The sequence below is a fragment of the Cololabis saira genome, chromosome 13 (assembly GCF_033807715.1).
Source record: "Cololabis saira isolate AMF1-May2022 chromosome 13, fColSai1.1, whole genome shotgun sequence".
NCBI lineage: Eukaryota > Metazoa > Chordata > Actinopteri > Beloniformes > Belonidae > Cololabis > Cololabis saira.
The window spans coordinates 21,893,676-21,910,124 of record NC_084599.1 but is presented as its reverse complement, the minus strand read 5'-3'; the positions used below and the strand labels follow the sequence as shown (position 1 = coordinate 21,910,124).

The following is a 16,449-nucleotide window of genomic DNA, read 5'->3' as shown; positions in this document are numbered from 1 at the left end:
GCGCTTGAATCCTGTTTTCCCATACTACAGACGTCGGCAGTAAACCACAAGCACGAGCTTGTGGTTGGACTTGAGTGTTAAATGCTTAATCTTATCTTAGATTTAACAGATTTGGTCCTGCTACAAATGACCTGCGTGTGGGCAAAAACACGTGTAATGTAAAAATAGGTCCATGTGAATGTAGCTGCAGACCTCTTATTCAGTAGTTTATATGCACAGAAAGTCAAATTCTTGCCTTAATCCGACCGATATCGCAATTTTAAAAGCCTTAGTCGGGCTGTAGTCGAACCGAACTGAAGCTCTTGAGATCCAGCTATTAGTGCCAGATAATGCATCCTAATTGGAGTTATTCCGGCATGTATTCGCAACCAATGCTGAGCTGAGCTAGTGACTGCCCCGGGACACCGCGAAAGACAGAATATCAACACAGTAGGACAAGAAGAAGACAAACAAAGAGCGAGGCGGAAGAACACCAACACAAAAGTGCGTGTGGCACCATCTAGCATCACGGAGTCGAACACAGCTCACTCAATAATCGATGGTCTTCTCGTGTATGTATACTCGGATTTCGCGAAAACTCCAGTCTAACCCTTAGCTAGATTGTTGCCAATAGCTTTATTGAGATGTGCATGTAACCGCACTGACTATCTCAAGTCCTTTTTTACGTTTTAACTTTTTTTTCTAAACGTTTTTTACTTGTGCATTATGTAATTTATCCTAAAGTTGTTTCTGTGCACATAGTCCCAAAGAACAATGTTTTTAGACACAAATAGACGGATATTCTGTTTTTCAAGTGTCCTGGTGTAATGTTGACTTTATCAGGCGGGAAACACTGTGATATATACAGTATTATAACACTTCTGGTCTGTGCCTGCTTTGCCAAAGCCTCATTTTTATTTCCTCAGTCAGCTGGTTAGTGTGGCTTAACCTTACTAATCGCTATTCAACGCTGTGGGGAGCACAAACATTTATCAGCTGTGAAATATATTTCCTTTCAACTGCTTTAAGGAAGTAAAACAGAACAAAAAGTAAAAACAAAGTAAGTACAGGACATTTTTTCCCCGTAACTGAATTGCTTCTATGGAATGAGAGCAGATAGCTCGCTGTGGGGCATCATTATATCAATTACCTAAACAAATGAGACTACATGTGCGGTTGCAGTTTAATGTGATGGTTTACCCAGTTGGCTTGTTGCTGTAATTCAATTAACAAAATAAGGTTAAAAGCAACTGGCTGTATTCTGAGCCTGATGGTAAAGCTATTTGTGTAACAAAGTTACCGAGTACAAATAAGATAAAAAAATTATGCAAAATTAAATGAATTATGAAACAAAATTTAATTCTGACAATGTTGTCCGGCACTTTAAATATTTGAGTTCACTTATGTGTTTTATTTTGTGCATCTTTTTGGGAGTTTTCTATTGGTTATTTTGTGCATGTTTTCTGTCCTTCCTTCACTTCCTGCCGTCACTCTGGATTATCTTTGCATAAAGCTTCTCTTATGGTTAGTTTGAGACAAGGGTGTTGTCTCACATACAATAAAAGCTGTTTTGCATTTTCAACCAGTCAGCTGACCAGTCGGACCAATGAGACCTGGACTGTGGGAGGAACAACCCACACAGGTATGGGAAGAACATGTAAACACCACCTTTTTCTTTGCTGTAACGTGACAGTACCAACCATCACACCACTCTACAGTCCATTTTCTGTCAAGCAAAATTATTAGAAAAATTACACTGAATTTTCAACACCAAGCATTCTTTTACTAAACTTTTTTCTGCTGAGTGGTAGGCATGTTTGCTATACCACTGGCCATATACATTGTTGTTTCCCATAAAAATTAGAATATATATTTTTTTACCTCTTCTGTAATGAAGAGGTAAATGATTGTAGATAAAAAGATTATCCAAAAAAAACGAAGATTGAGCGGGTATAGAAAATGAATGAATGAATAACAAAATACAATGTTTCTGCAAATGAAATTATTCCAACTTTATGGGCAACAGTGCATTTACCCCATAGCAGTAAAGCAATGATTATTTTGCTTTGGTCATGGTTTGTAGGTTTTGTGCTAGGGTTGGGTTTTTTTCCCTTTTGTTAACCTGGAAATCCAAGAAAAACAGAAGAAGAAAAACCCTTAACAAAATCTCCCGGTTTTGTACTGTAGTTCCTGTTTTATTTTGAAAGTTCAGGGCTGTTTCTTAATGTCCATAGTTGTATGTACTTGTGTTCTCCTATACTTAACGTCATCATCTGCAGCCTAAGTGTTGGTCCAATTCTGCAACTGGCCAAATACAGTAGAAACACCTTCCAAAGTTTCCCAGAATGTATTTTGCACCAATAGAAGAGGAGCGAGGAGTAAATATGAGATTATAACTTTATTTTTGTTAAACAGAATTTAGTTTTCAGATGTTTTCATGCAAGAATATAGTTATTGTAACCTTATTATATATATATTTTTCTTTTTTTTCTTTTTTTACTTCCGTCGACAGAAGTACGAACTATCCAAGTATGCAAATCTGGACTTGCATACTTGGGAATTTCTTGGTTTCCAGTTTGACTTCCCTTGTTCCCGTCAGTTCTGATTGTTTATGCCTGCATCTTGTCAGCCTTGTTCCTCTTTATTGTCTTGTCTTTCCCTTGCTTGGTGCTGGTCTGTCTGTTTGTTTTTCTGGCTCTACATTTCTTTCCGATTTGTGGTTTCCCAAGTTTTTTAATATTATTTTGTAATCCTGCCAAGCAGCGCTTTTTGTTTTATTAAAAGATTTTTGTGGGAACTCCTGCAGCTTCAGTCTCCTACAGTTGGGTCCTCCTCACCTTACAATTCATGACAGCTTTCCTCTGGGACTTGCACAGCACTGAAAAGTAAGACTAAACCTGGTATAACCACTTTATGCTAAAAACTACTTTCAGATGAAAACTTGCAATTTCAAGACAGTGGCAATGCTTTTGTTTAAAGTATTAACCCCATCTGTGCTGCGGCTTGTGGATTTTCAGTTTTAAATCAGTATTGCATCTTCACACTCAAATTTACATTATGACAAAAATAGTTTTGACTGGCTTTGATCTTGACCTACTGTATCTTATTATCTACACTGTATACGTCACATAAGAGGGTCATTTGCTTTCAGGAGCCTCTCCGGGCTTTCGGTGATTGACAGGCATACACTGTAACACATGTTTGATAGCAGCTGAGAAACAAAGACCACCAGGTCAACATGAGGCTGTTCCAGCAGTCTTCATTGACTAATGTAACAATATGAACCACTAAACTAAGAGAAAAATCTGGATACTTTTGCATGTACCCACCTTACTTAAGCTTGCCAGCTGGCAGGCATGACTGATGCAGCTTTAGCCAATGATGCAATGGAAGCTAAACGGAAAATGACTGTTAACTGAATGGAAAGTTAAGTATTGACACGTAAATGGAAGAACACATGGAAATGATGGGATCATTTGAGTTTGTTGTAGGTGGATAAACAGATGACTTTCAACATGAAGAATTAAGGAGCAACCATGGTCAAATTAATTCAGCCTTTACCAGGATTAAGCAACTAATGTTACCATGGAAACTTGCAGGAACAAAAAAAAGTATCTCCCGATCAAGACGGTCTTAACAGTTTTTCTAGAAAAAGGTCAAAACCAACACAGAAACAATAGAGCTCCGTGTTTCTGTGTAAGTCAATGATGGACATCTTTCAAGTCACATGAATTCAACCTTCTTGCTGCCCCCTCTACTCCCTCCCTATCAAAGCTGACAATGCGCATTTACACGTTAGCTGCTTTTACCTCTAATAGGATCAGCAGGACTTAAGTTTGTCATCTGATAAAACTAAGCAGCTTGACAACTACACTCCTCCTTCTTAACCACTTTATGCTCAATTAGGATAACAGAGAAACTTCGGGGGGATAAAAATTATTTAAGAAAATCAATAGAGGATAAACGATCATTACTTTGTAAGCCTATATTGATAATGAGAGTGATTTTGCCCGGACACAGCTGAATCTAATGACTCTAATCCTTCTGCATGTGTGTGAGATATGTGCAATGAAATTCTTACATGCAGAGTTATTCAACTTTTGACTTCCCAGCTTGCTATTAAGCAAACTTAATCTGTCAGGCATGTGGAGTCAATATGACACCCGGAAACCATCAACTAGCACCCGCTTCTTGTTATGGAGAAATGCCTCTGATTCCAATCCCCGAGAAATTTCCAGAAACATGCATTTTGGCAATGCAATTTTCATGAAAATTATAGCCTTTACACAGCTTAATTTAGGTCTGAGCAATTTCTTTATGCAGCATTAAGGATAAAAGTGGTGGAAGTGGTTAATGCCTGTAGAGATGTGTTAATTGCAGCTATGATAGAGCCCGTTCCTAAATGACTGCCTTTTGCTTTCAGCTGACTGTTTTGTGTGCTGTGCATATTCTCACCAGCAATGAAGACCAACTCCTTATCAATCCTTAATAAATAAGTCTTTGTTTATCAGTGTGTTTGTTTACCTTGAGATATGATTGAGGCCACAGGAAATCCCTTGAGGATCTTTCTAGTCAGAGCTGATAAGTCATGGTTATCTTTAAAGTCTCCTGTCTTTAAAGCCTCCTGTCATGCCTGCTAGCTCCTCTCTCCCCAAGCCAGGATTTTCCTCTCACCCCTTTTGCCCCTCTGCTTGATTTTCAGATGTAGGTCTGGTGGGGGAGAAATGGACTGAGATCTGAAAGCCACACCCTTTCAGGTCTGTTACGTATACAGTACCAACCTCATGAACCTGCAACAGAACACAGGGCACAGAACGGAGTTGCGATCCTCTGGCAGAGAAAATAAGTGACTTAATTTCGTGCATTTCTGCGTGCATTTCTTTATACATTGGGAGCACAGTGACACAAACTCCACCATATAATGCAGCTGGACATAATTATATATTCTGACAAGAAGCATGGTTCTAAAATATGTATGAAAAAGGGCTGTCTTACATTCTGTATGACTAAATGAAAAGGCAATTGAATAAGTATTGAGACTATGAGTTCATGAAATTAGAACTCCTCACCATTTTTTTGCATTTTGTGTTTGATCTATTTTGAAATATAAGTCAGTCCCACTGTTTCAAATTTAGTTCTATAACTTTGAGCATGAAAGGTTTGATGCAACTTTGTGCTTCTGCTTGTTCTGTTGTTCTTGTTTTTGATCCAGCTCCTCCTGTCATCAATGTTGAAGGAAAACAGGAGCCATACACCATGTTTGAAACATTGTTAGTGTAGGCTTAATTTGTCTTTGATTCAATTTTATATTTTAATCAATCCTGTCTTCACCTCTTATGGAAACAAATCAAAATCACCTTGCGACCTGCAGATTAGAGTTTCTGCTGCTCCTAGTCTCCCCTTTGTTTCTATTTAACAGGACAGAATGATCATACAAAATACTGAAAAAGCCCAAGAAAATCAATGTCAGTACTTATTTTTTCACTGTAAAGGTTATAAAATATAAAAAGTGTTCAAATGCAAAAGAAATATTTTTATTTGAAGTTCTACAATTCAGCATACATTTGAGCTGTCTTGGTCACATGGTTATACAGCTATTATAAAACAAAACAATACAAAAACTGGAAAATCAATAACAAAATTTGTAAAGAGTCCTCAAATACACTAGAAAGAAATGTGTTTCATTTATATTCCCTTGGTACAGTAATTCAGCTTGGGTTTAGAGTGACTGGGTTAGATGGTATGGGGGCTGTTGGAAAGAAAAGTCTGCAATGTTTCAGTAGTTTAAATGAGACTGTGGTGGATATGCAGTAAATGCCTGTTGAATGTCCAGTATAAAACTAACTTCAGTAATATGTTCGCTGACCAGAGTAGCTTCAGACATTTCTACTGATATACCAGAATAACCTTTTTTATCTTTTCTTTAAACCCTTGGTCATTCTCCAGCTTGTGTTTATTCTTCTTGATCAAGTTGTCTCTTCGAATTGCTGTGTCGATCACTACTGTGTTTACTTGGTCGGTTGGTTAGTCATCACCAGTTTAGCAGTGTGGATTTGAAAGTCCATCCATCCATCCATTATCTATACCCGCCTTATCCTTTGCAGGGTCACCGGGGTCAGCTAGGTCGGCATCCCAGCTCATTACAGGCGAGAGGCCAAGGGGAAACCATGGACAGGTCGACAGGCCATCGCAGGGCGATTTGGAAGTCCCACAAGATCCATTTAATTCTCCACCAGTCTTGGAGATACCTTCCATCTTGACTTTGGGACTTCCAACACATACTCATTGCAGATGTTCATGTACACTATTCCAGCTTCTTGGCTGAAGCATTCCATGTACCGTATGCCTTACCTGCCTGCATCTTATATACCGCTGTTATGTACTGGATTGCCTTGGTGGCATCTTCACACCACTGGCATCTATCAGCTGAGGTCTTGTCTTGTGCTCTAGGCCTTTTCTTGTTCTACTGTGATTGATTTCTCAGTGCTGAGCTTCATTTCACCCTTTTCTGGTCACTGGTAGGACCTCTCAATGTCAGCCACTTCTTTAATGAGCCAACAGTACATGCCATGCATCGGCTTTTCTTTCCTTAGTAATTCCTTTTTCCACTCATCTTCCACTCACCTTTTTCTCCAGTGGATTTCTGCCGCCTAAGACATTCATTTTGCACCTCAGGATTGGGAGCCAATATTATCAATCTATTTCTGGATCTTTCTTGTTATTCTCAATGGTGGCTCACTTATTGCTGGTATGCATCTTTCCGCTTTGTGTGGTCTCATGGTGTTGGACTTGGGTTAAATCCTTCATTCATCAAGAGTAGTCAGTGGTTTCCGTTTCTTCCTGTCACCTGATGAAGAGATCATTTGAGTACCTGATTACTGGCAGTGCTTGTATATATTGATGACCTCGACTTTGTTCATCCCAGTTAGCGGACTCTTCAGGATCTGCCTTACTCCTTTCAGGTATTTGGCCATGGTCGACTCCCTCATAGTCTCCTTGTAATTCCCATTTCTTTGCGGGAATCCATAATATTTGTAGCTGTCCTGAAGATCTGATATGTTCCCCTCTGGTAGTTTGACGCTTTAGTTGGGATCATTTCGCCCCACTTTTCTTTCAGCGCATTTATTCAGCTCAAATGATGTTCCAATATCACAACTCTGTACTCTGGCTACAGTAGGTAGATCAGTGAGTCGATGATCATAGCTTTATGTCATCCATGTAGAAGGCTCAGTTTTTGAACCGGCATCCATAAGTCTCTGTAATGCTCTGGCTGAGAGGGTTCAGGCCTATCCAGAACAATAGTGGGGACAAAGCATCTCCTTGGTATACGCCTCATTTGATGGTGGCTTGTTCAGTGGGTTTGAGTTGGGTTTAAGAATCTATATGGAAGTGTTTTCTCTTGAAAAGTAAGTCCCTGCTAATCAGTATCTCAGGCCATGCCATGTCATGTTCCTGTAACTACAGACTGTCCTCAGTGTCATACAGTTGATTTTCTAGCAAGTCTTATACATACAGTGAGCACTCCAACCTGCAGTCTTGGGCTACAGGTGTGGAAGTGTCTGTTCTGCTGTCTAGAGGATGCAATGAAGGTTGAAGGCTGTTCCAGTTAGAACCTGCAATGGATGAATTGTTCCCAGCAGCATGATACTGAGAATCACCAAGACGGCCACCTGGCCAGCATGTGGGGAAGACAACAGCAGATGTGTCAGGCTGGGAGTTGCATCTGTGCTCTGACTAAACCTTTAACTTAATACACCTACGTATAGTAAACTTTAGTAAGTAAATATATAATAATGCAATACACATTTGTCAAGGATTTGTTTCACAAAAGGCTTTGGGGAAAAAAAAGCTTTGCATAACATATACTATTTTGTGTTGCATCATTCATTTTTAAGGTACTTAACATTTGGATAAGAATACATGAGAATACACTGTAGCATTAATTATGTCAGATTCGTTTTAATTCAGTGACTCCATCCATCCATCCATTTAAAAAGATGACATTTTTTATAGGATTTAAAAAAAATCCTTAAAAAAATAAAACTTAAGTAAATTGTTTTGTAGTTTGAATGAAGCATGCAGTATTTGTATGACCTCATGATGTGTTATAACTCTAAAACATTACATTTCTGGCAGAAAGTGTAGCTTGGGCTGTAAATCCAGTAAATGAAAATTATATTTTTAAAACTTTTTTCAGCAGAAAACTGGTGCCAATCACTTTTAAAGGGAAAGGATTGCAATTAACAACCCTCTCTTAATCCCTTCGTTTCACCTCCTACACGCTGCCTCAGCTTTGTCCACCTCTCCCTTGCAGTCTTACTCCTCTCCCACTCTCCTCCCCAATCTGGAGTGGATGCTGCTGCACTCAGCTGCTGAATACGCTTTACTCACACTGCTTTCTTTTAGTTGTACTTTATTGGAGAGTTTCTTCCTGGACTGTTTACTAGGCACATAGTGGATACAGCACAAGTAAAGTTGAGGAGTGAGCTGCTGAGAGGAGGAGGTGGATCACCGACATCACTAATTTTGTTATTTCAGCATATTTGCTTCCGAGAGGTAAGCGCTGCCGCTGTTTCATTCAGTACATCCGTCTGAACTCAAGTAATACATTCCTGAACTGAGGCTGTTCATTGGATTCTACACTTTAAATCAAATTTACAACATCTTTTTGAGTTTCAGGCTTAACTCAATCATTTAGCGTCATTTACCCAGGACCTCAGTCTGACTGATTCAGCCAGACCGCTCTTTTTCCTTTCTGTTCAAACTCTCTGTATTAGCAACATATCTGATTCATTCATTCTTTGTCAATCATTATACTCTATGATTTAACTCTGTATGACAACTGTGTTCATAAACATATAATGAAAGACATTACATGTGGTCTTACAGATATTTGACAAACTCATTTTGATATCTATGTTGTTAATTGTGTTTTGTTTTTAGTTTGGAGAACACAAATCAAATCTGGGTCTGTGGTTTGATGAAAGAAAAAGTATTTGGAATTATTTATGTGGTTATTATGTGGTTTCATATTTATAGTCAGTGCTGAGTGGGAGTACGAATTGACCAGTCAGAAAACAAGTGTATTATAACTGAGTACTGTATAGTTTTATGGTCTAAGGGGTTAACTTGTGATCCCTTTGACTCCTGACGACAATAATCTGGTTAAAGACAGGGCAGAGGAACATCAAGTGCAGCCAGGTGATCTCTGACCTCCTGTAGTTCATCACCCACACCTTTTACCTCTGTCCTCAGGGCCCGGGTTCATTGCCCAGACGCTCGAATGCATTTATCACTGGATACCATGAACATGGTGGACGACAGCTGCCTCTCTCCCAGCAACTTCCACGAAATGGGCAAAGGTGGGGGTGCTGCAGCGGGGGGCCACGTCCACAGCATTGATGTCATCCTTGGTTTCAGTAAAGACCAGGACCCCTTGCTAAGTCCTGCTGGTGCTCCGGGGCCCCACAAAGCAAATATAGATGACCTTGCAGAACATGGGAAGCAGCGGGATGCCTCGGCACACCCTTCCTACAGTGGACACCTTTCTTCTGTGAGAAACAGTAGCACAGAGCAGCAGGAGTACCACAGTGAGTGAAGATGGGCAGGGTGGCCTCCATTCGATAAAATTCGCTTTCCTTCACACCACAAGGTGTTATATATTTTGCATGAGGGCTTTGGTCTCTACAGATCAATCATTTCAGCATTGGAGTCTATTTTTGATGTTAAAGTTTATAAATCATCAGATTTCTTTTGCCTCAAAACATTTGAGATGTTTTTTTTTTTTTTAAATTATGATCATTTTGATTATGAAGCAGATTCATGTGTCTGGGAGTGCTGGAGAGTTTGGGAGATTTTAAAGCTAGAATTGATTTTCCGTCACAAATCTTAAGCTATTCAACAAGCAGCATAAACAACCCTAAAAAAAAGAGTTAATATTTGAACTGTGATTTATTTGACACATAGACAACTCTTAACAAAGTATCTGACTTCTTTAAATGAGGCTGTCCCACAAGCTTTAATTTTACAGTTTTAATTAATTAAAAAAACAAAACAAAGATAAACAAACAAACAAACAAAAAAAAAAACACCAAAGCAGCGGTACACGCAGAGCCAGCGTTGCTGTGTTGCTCATAGTTACCAGATCCTATTGCATTAACTGAGCTGTGGACTGAGCGATAAATCACCGGGCAAGATGGTGCAGGGGGTTTATGTCCCCAAGACCAATCCCATCCCCTTGTGGAATTCCCCCTAATCTTCTCTTCTGCGTAGATTACATTGTAGACCCGTTCATTCGGGTGTTATTGTTATCGGTCGGTCTCAGAATCAAATTTGCTACGTTTAATCTGAAGCTATTTTCAGGATCAGGCAGGTGGTTGGAGATTTTGTAGCCAAAAAAAAAAAAAAATCTGCATGGACTGGAGGTGGATCTATCCACCACAGTTAAATTACGAATCCAAGTGATTCCGATTCACTTTAATTGTTTTAAATTAAGACCCATCAACACGAGTGACATCACTCTCTTCAAATTTGTCTTTCCTGTGAAGTCAGTCCAATTCTTACTGAATGAGCCACCTTTCAGCATTCGGTGTCAGCCGGCCCCCCCTCTCTGGGCCTACATGTTGTCCTGGCTGGTGAACAGTAGGGAGGCTTCAGACCAGTGGCTGTGATGGCCTGACAAGCCAAGAGCTGGTCACTGAACCAGACCTGACCTCTGCCTTTGTCCGTGCCTGGCCTTTGTCATAGCTGCTTAATGAGTGGAGAATAAATTAAGGTCCCCAAATCCTGCTTTGCGTTTGCCACCGCTCCTGTTTGCCAGTGGAGAGACCACAATGACCTCTCTTTTATCTCCATCAGCATATCCCATTAACAAATACAAGCTGCCATTAGGATTTGAACTCAGTCATTTGTTCTGCTGGAGAGCTGACAAGATGGTGATGTTTTCAAGATCTCGCCAGGGATGTTCTTTTTTTTCCCCCTTTTTTCTGCAGATATATTCATGGTTAATATCAAGCGAGTAGAGATGCTCAAGTACAAAGTGCAAATTTCCCTCGGACTTCTTGTAGCCAAGTTGCAACGTCTTGTCTTGCATAACTATCAAATTACATAAAATTAAATTCATTTTAAAAACACTGAAATTAGTGCAACAAGCTGCCACTAATGTGGTACCGTTCTAGAGCATTAATAATAAAAAACTGTGGCGGGCGGGAGGGGGGGGGGGGGGGTTGAGCAAGTTACAGCACATTGATTGGTTGCCTAGGTTTAAAAGCCAATATTATCATTGTTTTCCTCAAAGTAGATAGCGAACACATTTTGTAAAGTTAAAAAGGTAACTATACCTTCCTGGAGTTTGGGGAAAAAAAGTTGTGGTGAGCTGCATTTCTCCAAGAGGTTTCAAGAAATGCAGCGCGCTACTTTTTTCTGTAATCTCGCTGCATGAGACACACAGACTCAAACAAGGCTTGTGCCTTCAGGGAGGAATAAAGTGCAGATTGGAAATTATATTTATCATGCCATACCTTAAAAATGTGTCTCACTTCCTCAGGTAGTCACTGAGGGTCCAAAACCCAATTTACTAATTATTTTCCTAAATTTGAGCAAACTGCATCCCGTGACTGAGAATGAGTACTTTCAGGACCCTTATCTGTATTCAAACTACTTGGATCCTTTATTACATTTTTTCTGCTTTGACTCACATGGCAATTTCTGAATTTTAGGACAACAATGTGTAGCGCACAGTCTGCCAAATGTTACAACTGTTTACTCTGATCCTAAATTTGGACCTCTTTGGCAAGACAGCCAAACTAACCCATGCAGTGATTGACATCTTATCCAACCCAAGGTGAATGATGTATAGCCTTTGAATCAGGTCCAGTTTTAGCAGGCATCAACTCCTCTTCAGTTGTTGCTTCACCAGAGCTACTGATCTAATTTGGGGATCACCATTCTGGTACTTAATTTAATTCAATTACTTGCTGTGTAGGCTAATTCTAATTCACTAAACAATCTGGCCTTCCCTCTGCTACAGACTGCTTTGGGTCTTTAAGGTTAGAGACATGTACAATTAAGGTCAGGAATGTGAGAAGAAAGGCGGGTCTCGAGTGAAAGCATTGCCATAAGAAATATAGAGATTTATAGTTTGTTTGTGTTTTCTGCTTTGACTTTAATCAATTACACTATGAAAAGTAAGAAACAGTGGTTGTTGCATATACCTCCGTGATACAAGTGATAAAAACAACATTGAATACAGAATAATTTATAAAATTAAGAACAAAAACAACAACTTATTTTGAGGTGATTTACCTGTAGAGAAGATAGAAAAAAGACAGCTTTTCTAAATCCAATTAGGAGGGGTTATGAGTGTCATTGAGATCCAGCAAACTGCTTGCTTCAGTGGTCTATATCCGCCTGTTGGTGCAGGTGTCAGACTGATGTCTGCTCTGCTGGAAACCGCTCAATACAGTCTTCACCTGAAAATGTCCTTTTTCCTATTTCCATCTAAATAAAGGGGGTCCAAAGTTGGTCCAAGTGCAGGGGTCCTGTAGGTTTTAGATGTTTCCCTCCTGATACAAACAGCTGTGTGAACCTTAATGACAAGTGATAATGATCCATTTATTAAAATCAGGTGTGTTGATGCAGGGAAACATCTCAAATATGCAGGACAGGGGCCCCAAAGGGCCGACTTTGGACACCCCTGATATAAATCATTGCCCAGTTTTTTTGTATTTGTTTTGATGATATATATTTAAAAAAAAATCATATTCAAAGAAAAATGAGTTCCTTATTCAAATGTCTCATATTCTTTGCAGACACTGGTTTGTTCACAAACAAGAGCGATGATGAGCTGGGCGAGCTTAGGAAGAGCATAGAGAGTGATGAAGGCAAGTCTCCCGAGCCATGCAAGGACGATCAGCCCAAAAAGAAGCACAGACGAAACCGCACCACCTTCACCACCTACCAGCTGCATGAGTTGGAGCGTGCCTTCGAGAAGTCCCACTACCCAGACGTGTACAGCCGAGAGGAGCTGGCCATGAAAGTGAACCTTCCAGAAGTCCGAGTTCAGGTGAGATGAGCCGCAACCACAGCAGCTCTACAGTTATGACAGACATCACAACAAAGATCTATATGCAATGAGTTTTACATTGGGCTGGTATTAAGCTTGATAACAGTTGTGGTTTTCAGTGTTTGGGAAAGTGAACATCTCCTCATTCAAAGCACCATCTTAACCTTATTACCTCAGATGGCCCGTCTTAAACTGGTTTGCTCCCAGAATCAAGCCAAACTCTTAGTCTGTGCCTGTATGTGTTCAGGTAAGCAGATTGAACCAAATAATTAGGCACACATTTTTAAGTAGTCTCAAGTGTTAAGACTTTATAGAGGAGTAAGGACAAGACGTGCTGGGATAGATTCTCCATCCATCATCCACGTCATGGCAGTTCTCTAGGCTTGAAACAAGGCAAATGGACTTCCTGTTGAAGATGTTTCACCTTCTGTCCTGAAATGTCTTCAATAACAAAAGAAAAAGGAAGTCAAGTTGCCTTTCTTCAATCCTCAAGAGTAAGAAGACAGTTATAAAAGAGGGAAAAGGGAGCAAGCTTGAAACAAATTGCCTTCTGTAACAGGAAGTAAGACACATCTGTTTGGGTCCATTCACTGTCTGGGTTCATGCGCGGGTCATGTTAACATACAATACTACTACTACTGCTACTAATACAAAAAAGTTGCTTATGTATGTTGAATACCTATTGTTTTGCTCACTGAGACATATGTGCACCTGGTCTACAAAGATGTGTTCAGTTTAACAGTTTCCATGACCAATTTAGTCAGATATGGTCATCCATATGCAGCAAACCTTTGTTGCGTCATATAGTTTAATCTGATGTTATTTGCAGTAAAAACGTTTGTCCTAAAATGTTTGCATTTCAGTGACTTTCTTCTGTGCTTTCCAAGAGAAACAACATCTCAAAATCAAACCCTCATGGAAAATAATAATAATAATCATTTGCCTGATGGGTTTTGCCTTAAAGTGGCTTTTGTATTTTGTAAATGTGTATTCACTACCATACTCAGCTTTACTTCATAATTACTTGATTTCTTCTCCAGGTCTGGTTTCAGAACCGCAGAGCAAAATGGCGTCGGCAGGAAAAAATGGATGCGAGCACCATGAAGCTGCACGACTCCCCCATGCTGTCCTTCAACCGTCCAGCACCAGTTCACAGCAGCATGGGTCCGATGACCAACTCCCTCACACTGGACCCCTGGCTGCCCTCTCCCTTGTCCAGCGCTACACCCGTCCACAGCATCCCGGGCTTCATGGGTCCAGCTCACGGCCTCCAGCCCAGCTACTCTAGCCATGGGTTCCTCAACTCCCCTCCGCATGCTCCACATCCTCATTCTCACGCTCATCCCCATCCGCCCATGGGGCAGGGCATGCAGAGCATGGCGCCTCCTCCTTACCAGTGTCCAGCACCATACACTGATAAGTATCCTCTGGAGGACGTAGACCAGCGCAGCTCCAGTATTGCTGCACTGAGAATGAAAGCCAAGGAGCACATTCAGCATATGGACAAGACCTGGCAACCCATGTGACCAACACACCTGACAATCCATGTGGCAAATGCTGGGAAAGAAAGACATTAAAATGACATTTTAGCATGAAAAACAAAACACAAAAACAATGAAAGAGCAGCTGTGTCTGCTGCACAAGGAGAAGAGGAGGTGGATTTAGAACTGTGAAAAGTAATGACGTTTTTGAGGACTTAATTTTAATTATTTTTACTTTTCCTGTCTCAAGAACATAAGAGTATGGTAACATGCTGTCATTTTAAACTGCCAAGCACCAGATTTCTGTTATCACTCCAATTTGTTGGTATTACTTGTTGCCTTGGTTGTTGCAAAAGCAAAAAGAGCTCTCAGTGATTGTTGCTCCCATCACAACTGGCACTCAAGAAGCTATTACATTTGAATGAATATCTTTGCGAGGCAAAATCTTTTCAGTCATTTTTCTGTCCGTAGTTTGCATGTTTAGTAGGTTTCTGGTCGTACTTGCTGCCATGTTTATAGACTTGAGCCCTGAGTGTAATTGCCCTGGTTTGGTACCCCCTCAATGTACCACAGAACATATCAAAAATAATCCTGCACAAATAAAATCATTTTCAAACGTCTGTTTCAAAGAACAAGGACAGGGAGAAAACAGACATGCCAGCAAGCAGATTAACTATTTTTTGCTTGAGTAGTCGTTAGAGAAGAAAACCTGCTGGCAACTCGGTGCTGAGTGGCTGAGGGTATGTGAGGGGCAGCAGAAAGAGTCCTGTGTGATGCGTCACCCCACATAGTTTAGTCTTTGTTCGGCACAATTGATCCAAGTGTATCCTCTTTGTCTAAAACTAAAGGGGGAGAAACGGTCCCAGGCTGTACTAAATAGGTCCATTTTGTTCAGAAGTTTGCTTTTTCTTGATCAAATGACAAGTAACGTGGATGTAACTGCAGATCAGTATTGGTTTTATATTATCCCATCTGATACAGAGATGAGTATTAAGTATCTTAAAAGGTAAAAATGAATGGGTTTAAACTTAATATGCAATAAGGGCAGTAACGCCTCACAAAACTGAATTTGTGTAGGTCAGTGTCATGTAGAAAACTTTAATCCAACATGAGGGAGAACTGGTTCATCCTTTTAAAGTGCAATTTCAAAATCTATTCTTTTGTATTTTTGTCTTTAAAAAAGAGAGAGAGTAATTTTCCTTCAAAGTTCATGCTGTTTTGTTGGGATGTTTCACTTTTAATATGATGTCAAACAGAACAGCTGCTCTTTTTTGCTGCTGGCCATATGGATCATTGCAGTCATTTCTGGTTTGGGCTCATTTTTAAAACTTCAGCTATTCGTCAGTCATCATTTAGTTTTTTTTCAGTGGTGTTGGTTAGTTTTTTTTTTTTTTTTTAGATGCAATAAAGGATCCGAGGATTATTTTCACTTTAACAGCGTCTATAGGTTGCAAAATAAATGTGATTCTGAACCATGATAAGCCAAAGGTTAGACAGTGAACAAAATTGCACTAGAACTGTTTTAGATTTGATATTCAAAAAATGTGAAAATGTACAGGATATTGTCTTACAAGTCCTAGTTATGTTCATTTTAGTGATATTGTTTTATTATGTATTTGTTTGTTTGTTTTTTGTCTGGATCATAGATGTTCAGATTCTGGAAGGAACTAAGATCCAGGGAAAATAAATATAGTTTCATAGAAATGTTCATCTCCTCTGCCTAACTAGAGAGCTTTCATGTTGACCCTTGCACTCATTCCCACACTATTTTTTTTTAACCTCACTAAGACTAAAGAGCAATCCAAGATTACTACAGTATAATCGTTATCATCTGACATACATGGGCAGAGACATTCTTTCTTTTCAGCTAACACTTGTGCTCCTGCTCTCCCGCTCTGTCATGTAAGAGCTCTTTCTTTCTGTTAC

General features: G+C 39.9%; 1 protein-coding gene across 1 annotated transcript; it reads left to right on the top strand.

Annotated features, from left to right (window-relative positions):
* Window positions 1–8,207: 8,207 nt before the first annotated feature.
* Window positions 8,208–16,196, top strand: rx1 (retinal homeobox gene 1). The gene is made up of 4 exons (XM_061738275.1): window positions 8,208–8,535; window positions 9,235–9,569; window positions 12,789–13,042; window positions 14,083–16,196. Exons 2-4 carry the CDS (start codon window positions 9,263–9,265, stop codon window positions 14,566–14,568), a joined length of 1,047 nt encoding a protein of 348 aa, XP_061594259.1. The 5' UTR covers window positions 8,208–8,535; window positions 9,235–9,262; the 3' UTR covers window positions 14,569–16,196.
* The last annotated feature ends 253 nt before the right edge of the window (window positions 16,197–16,449 follow it).

Bases quoted from the DNA above. Each gene is read 5' to 3' on its own strand.
- rx1 (XM_061738275.1), top strand. From the start codon at position 9,263: ATGCATTTATCACTGGATACCATGAACATGGTGGACGACAGCTGCCTC. The intron at 9,570-12,788 runs GTGAGTGAAGAT...TATTCTTTGCAG, and splicing joins AGAGCAGCAGGAGTACCACA to ACACTGGTTTGTTCACAAAC. The intron at 13,043-14,082 runs GTGAGATGAGCC...TTTCTTCTCCAG, and splicing joins TTCCAGAAGTCCGAGTTCAG to GTCTGGTTTCAGAACCGCAG.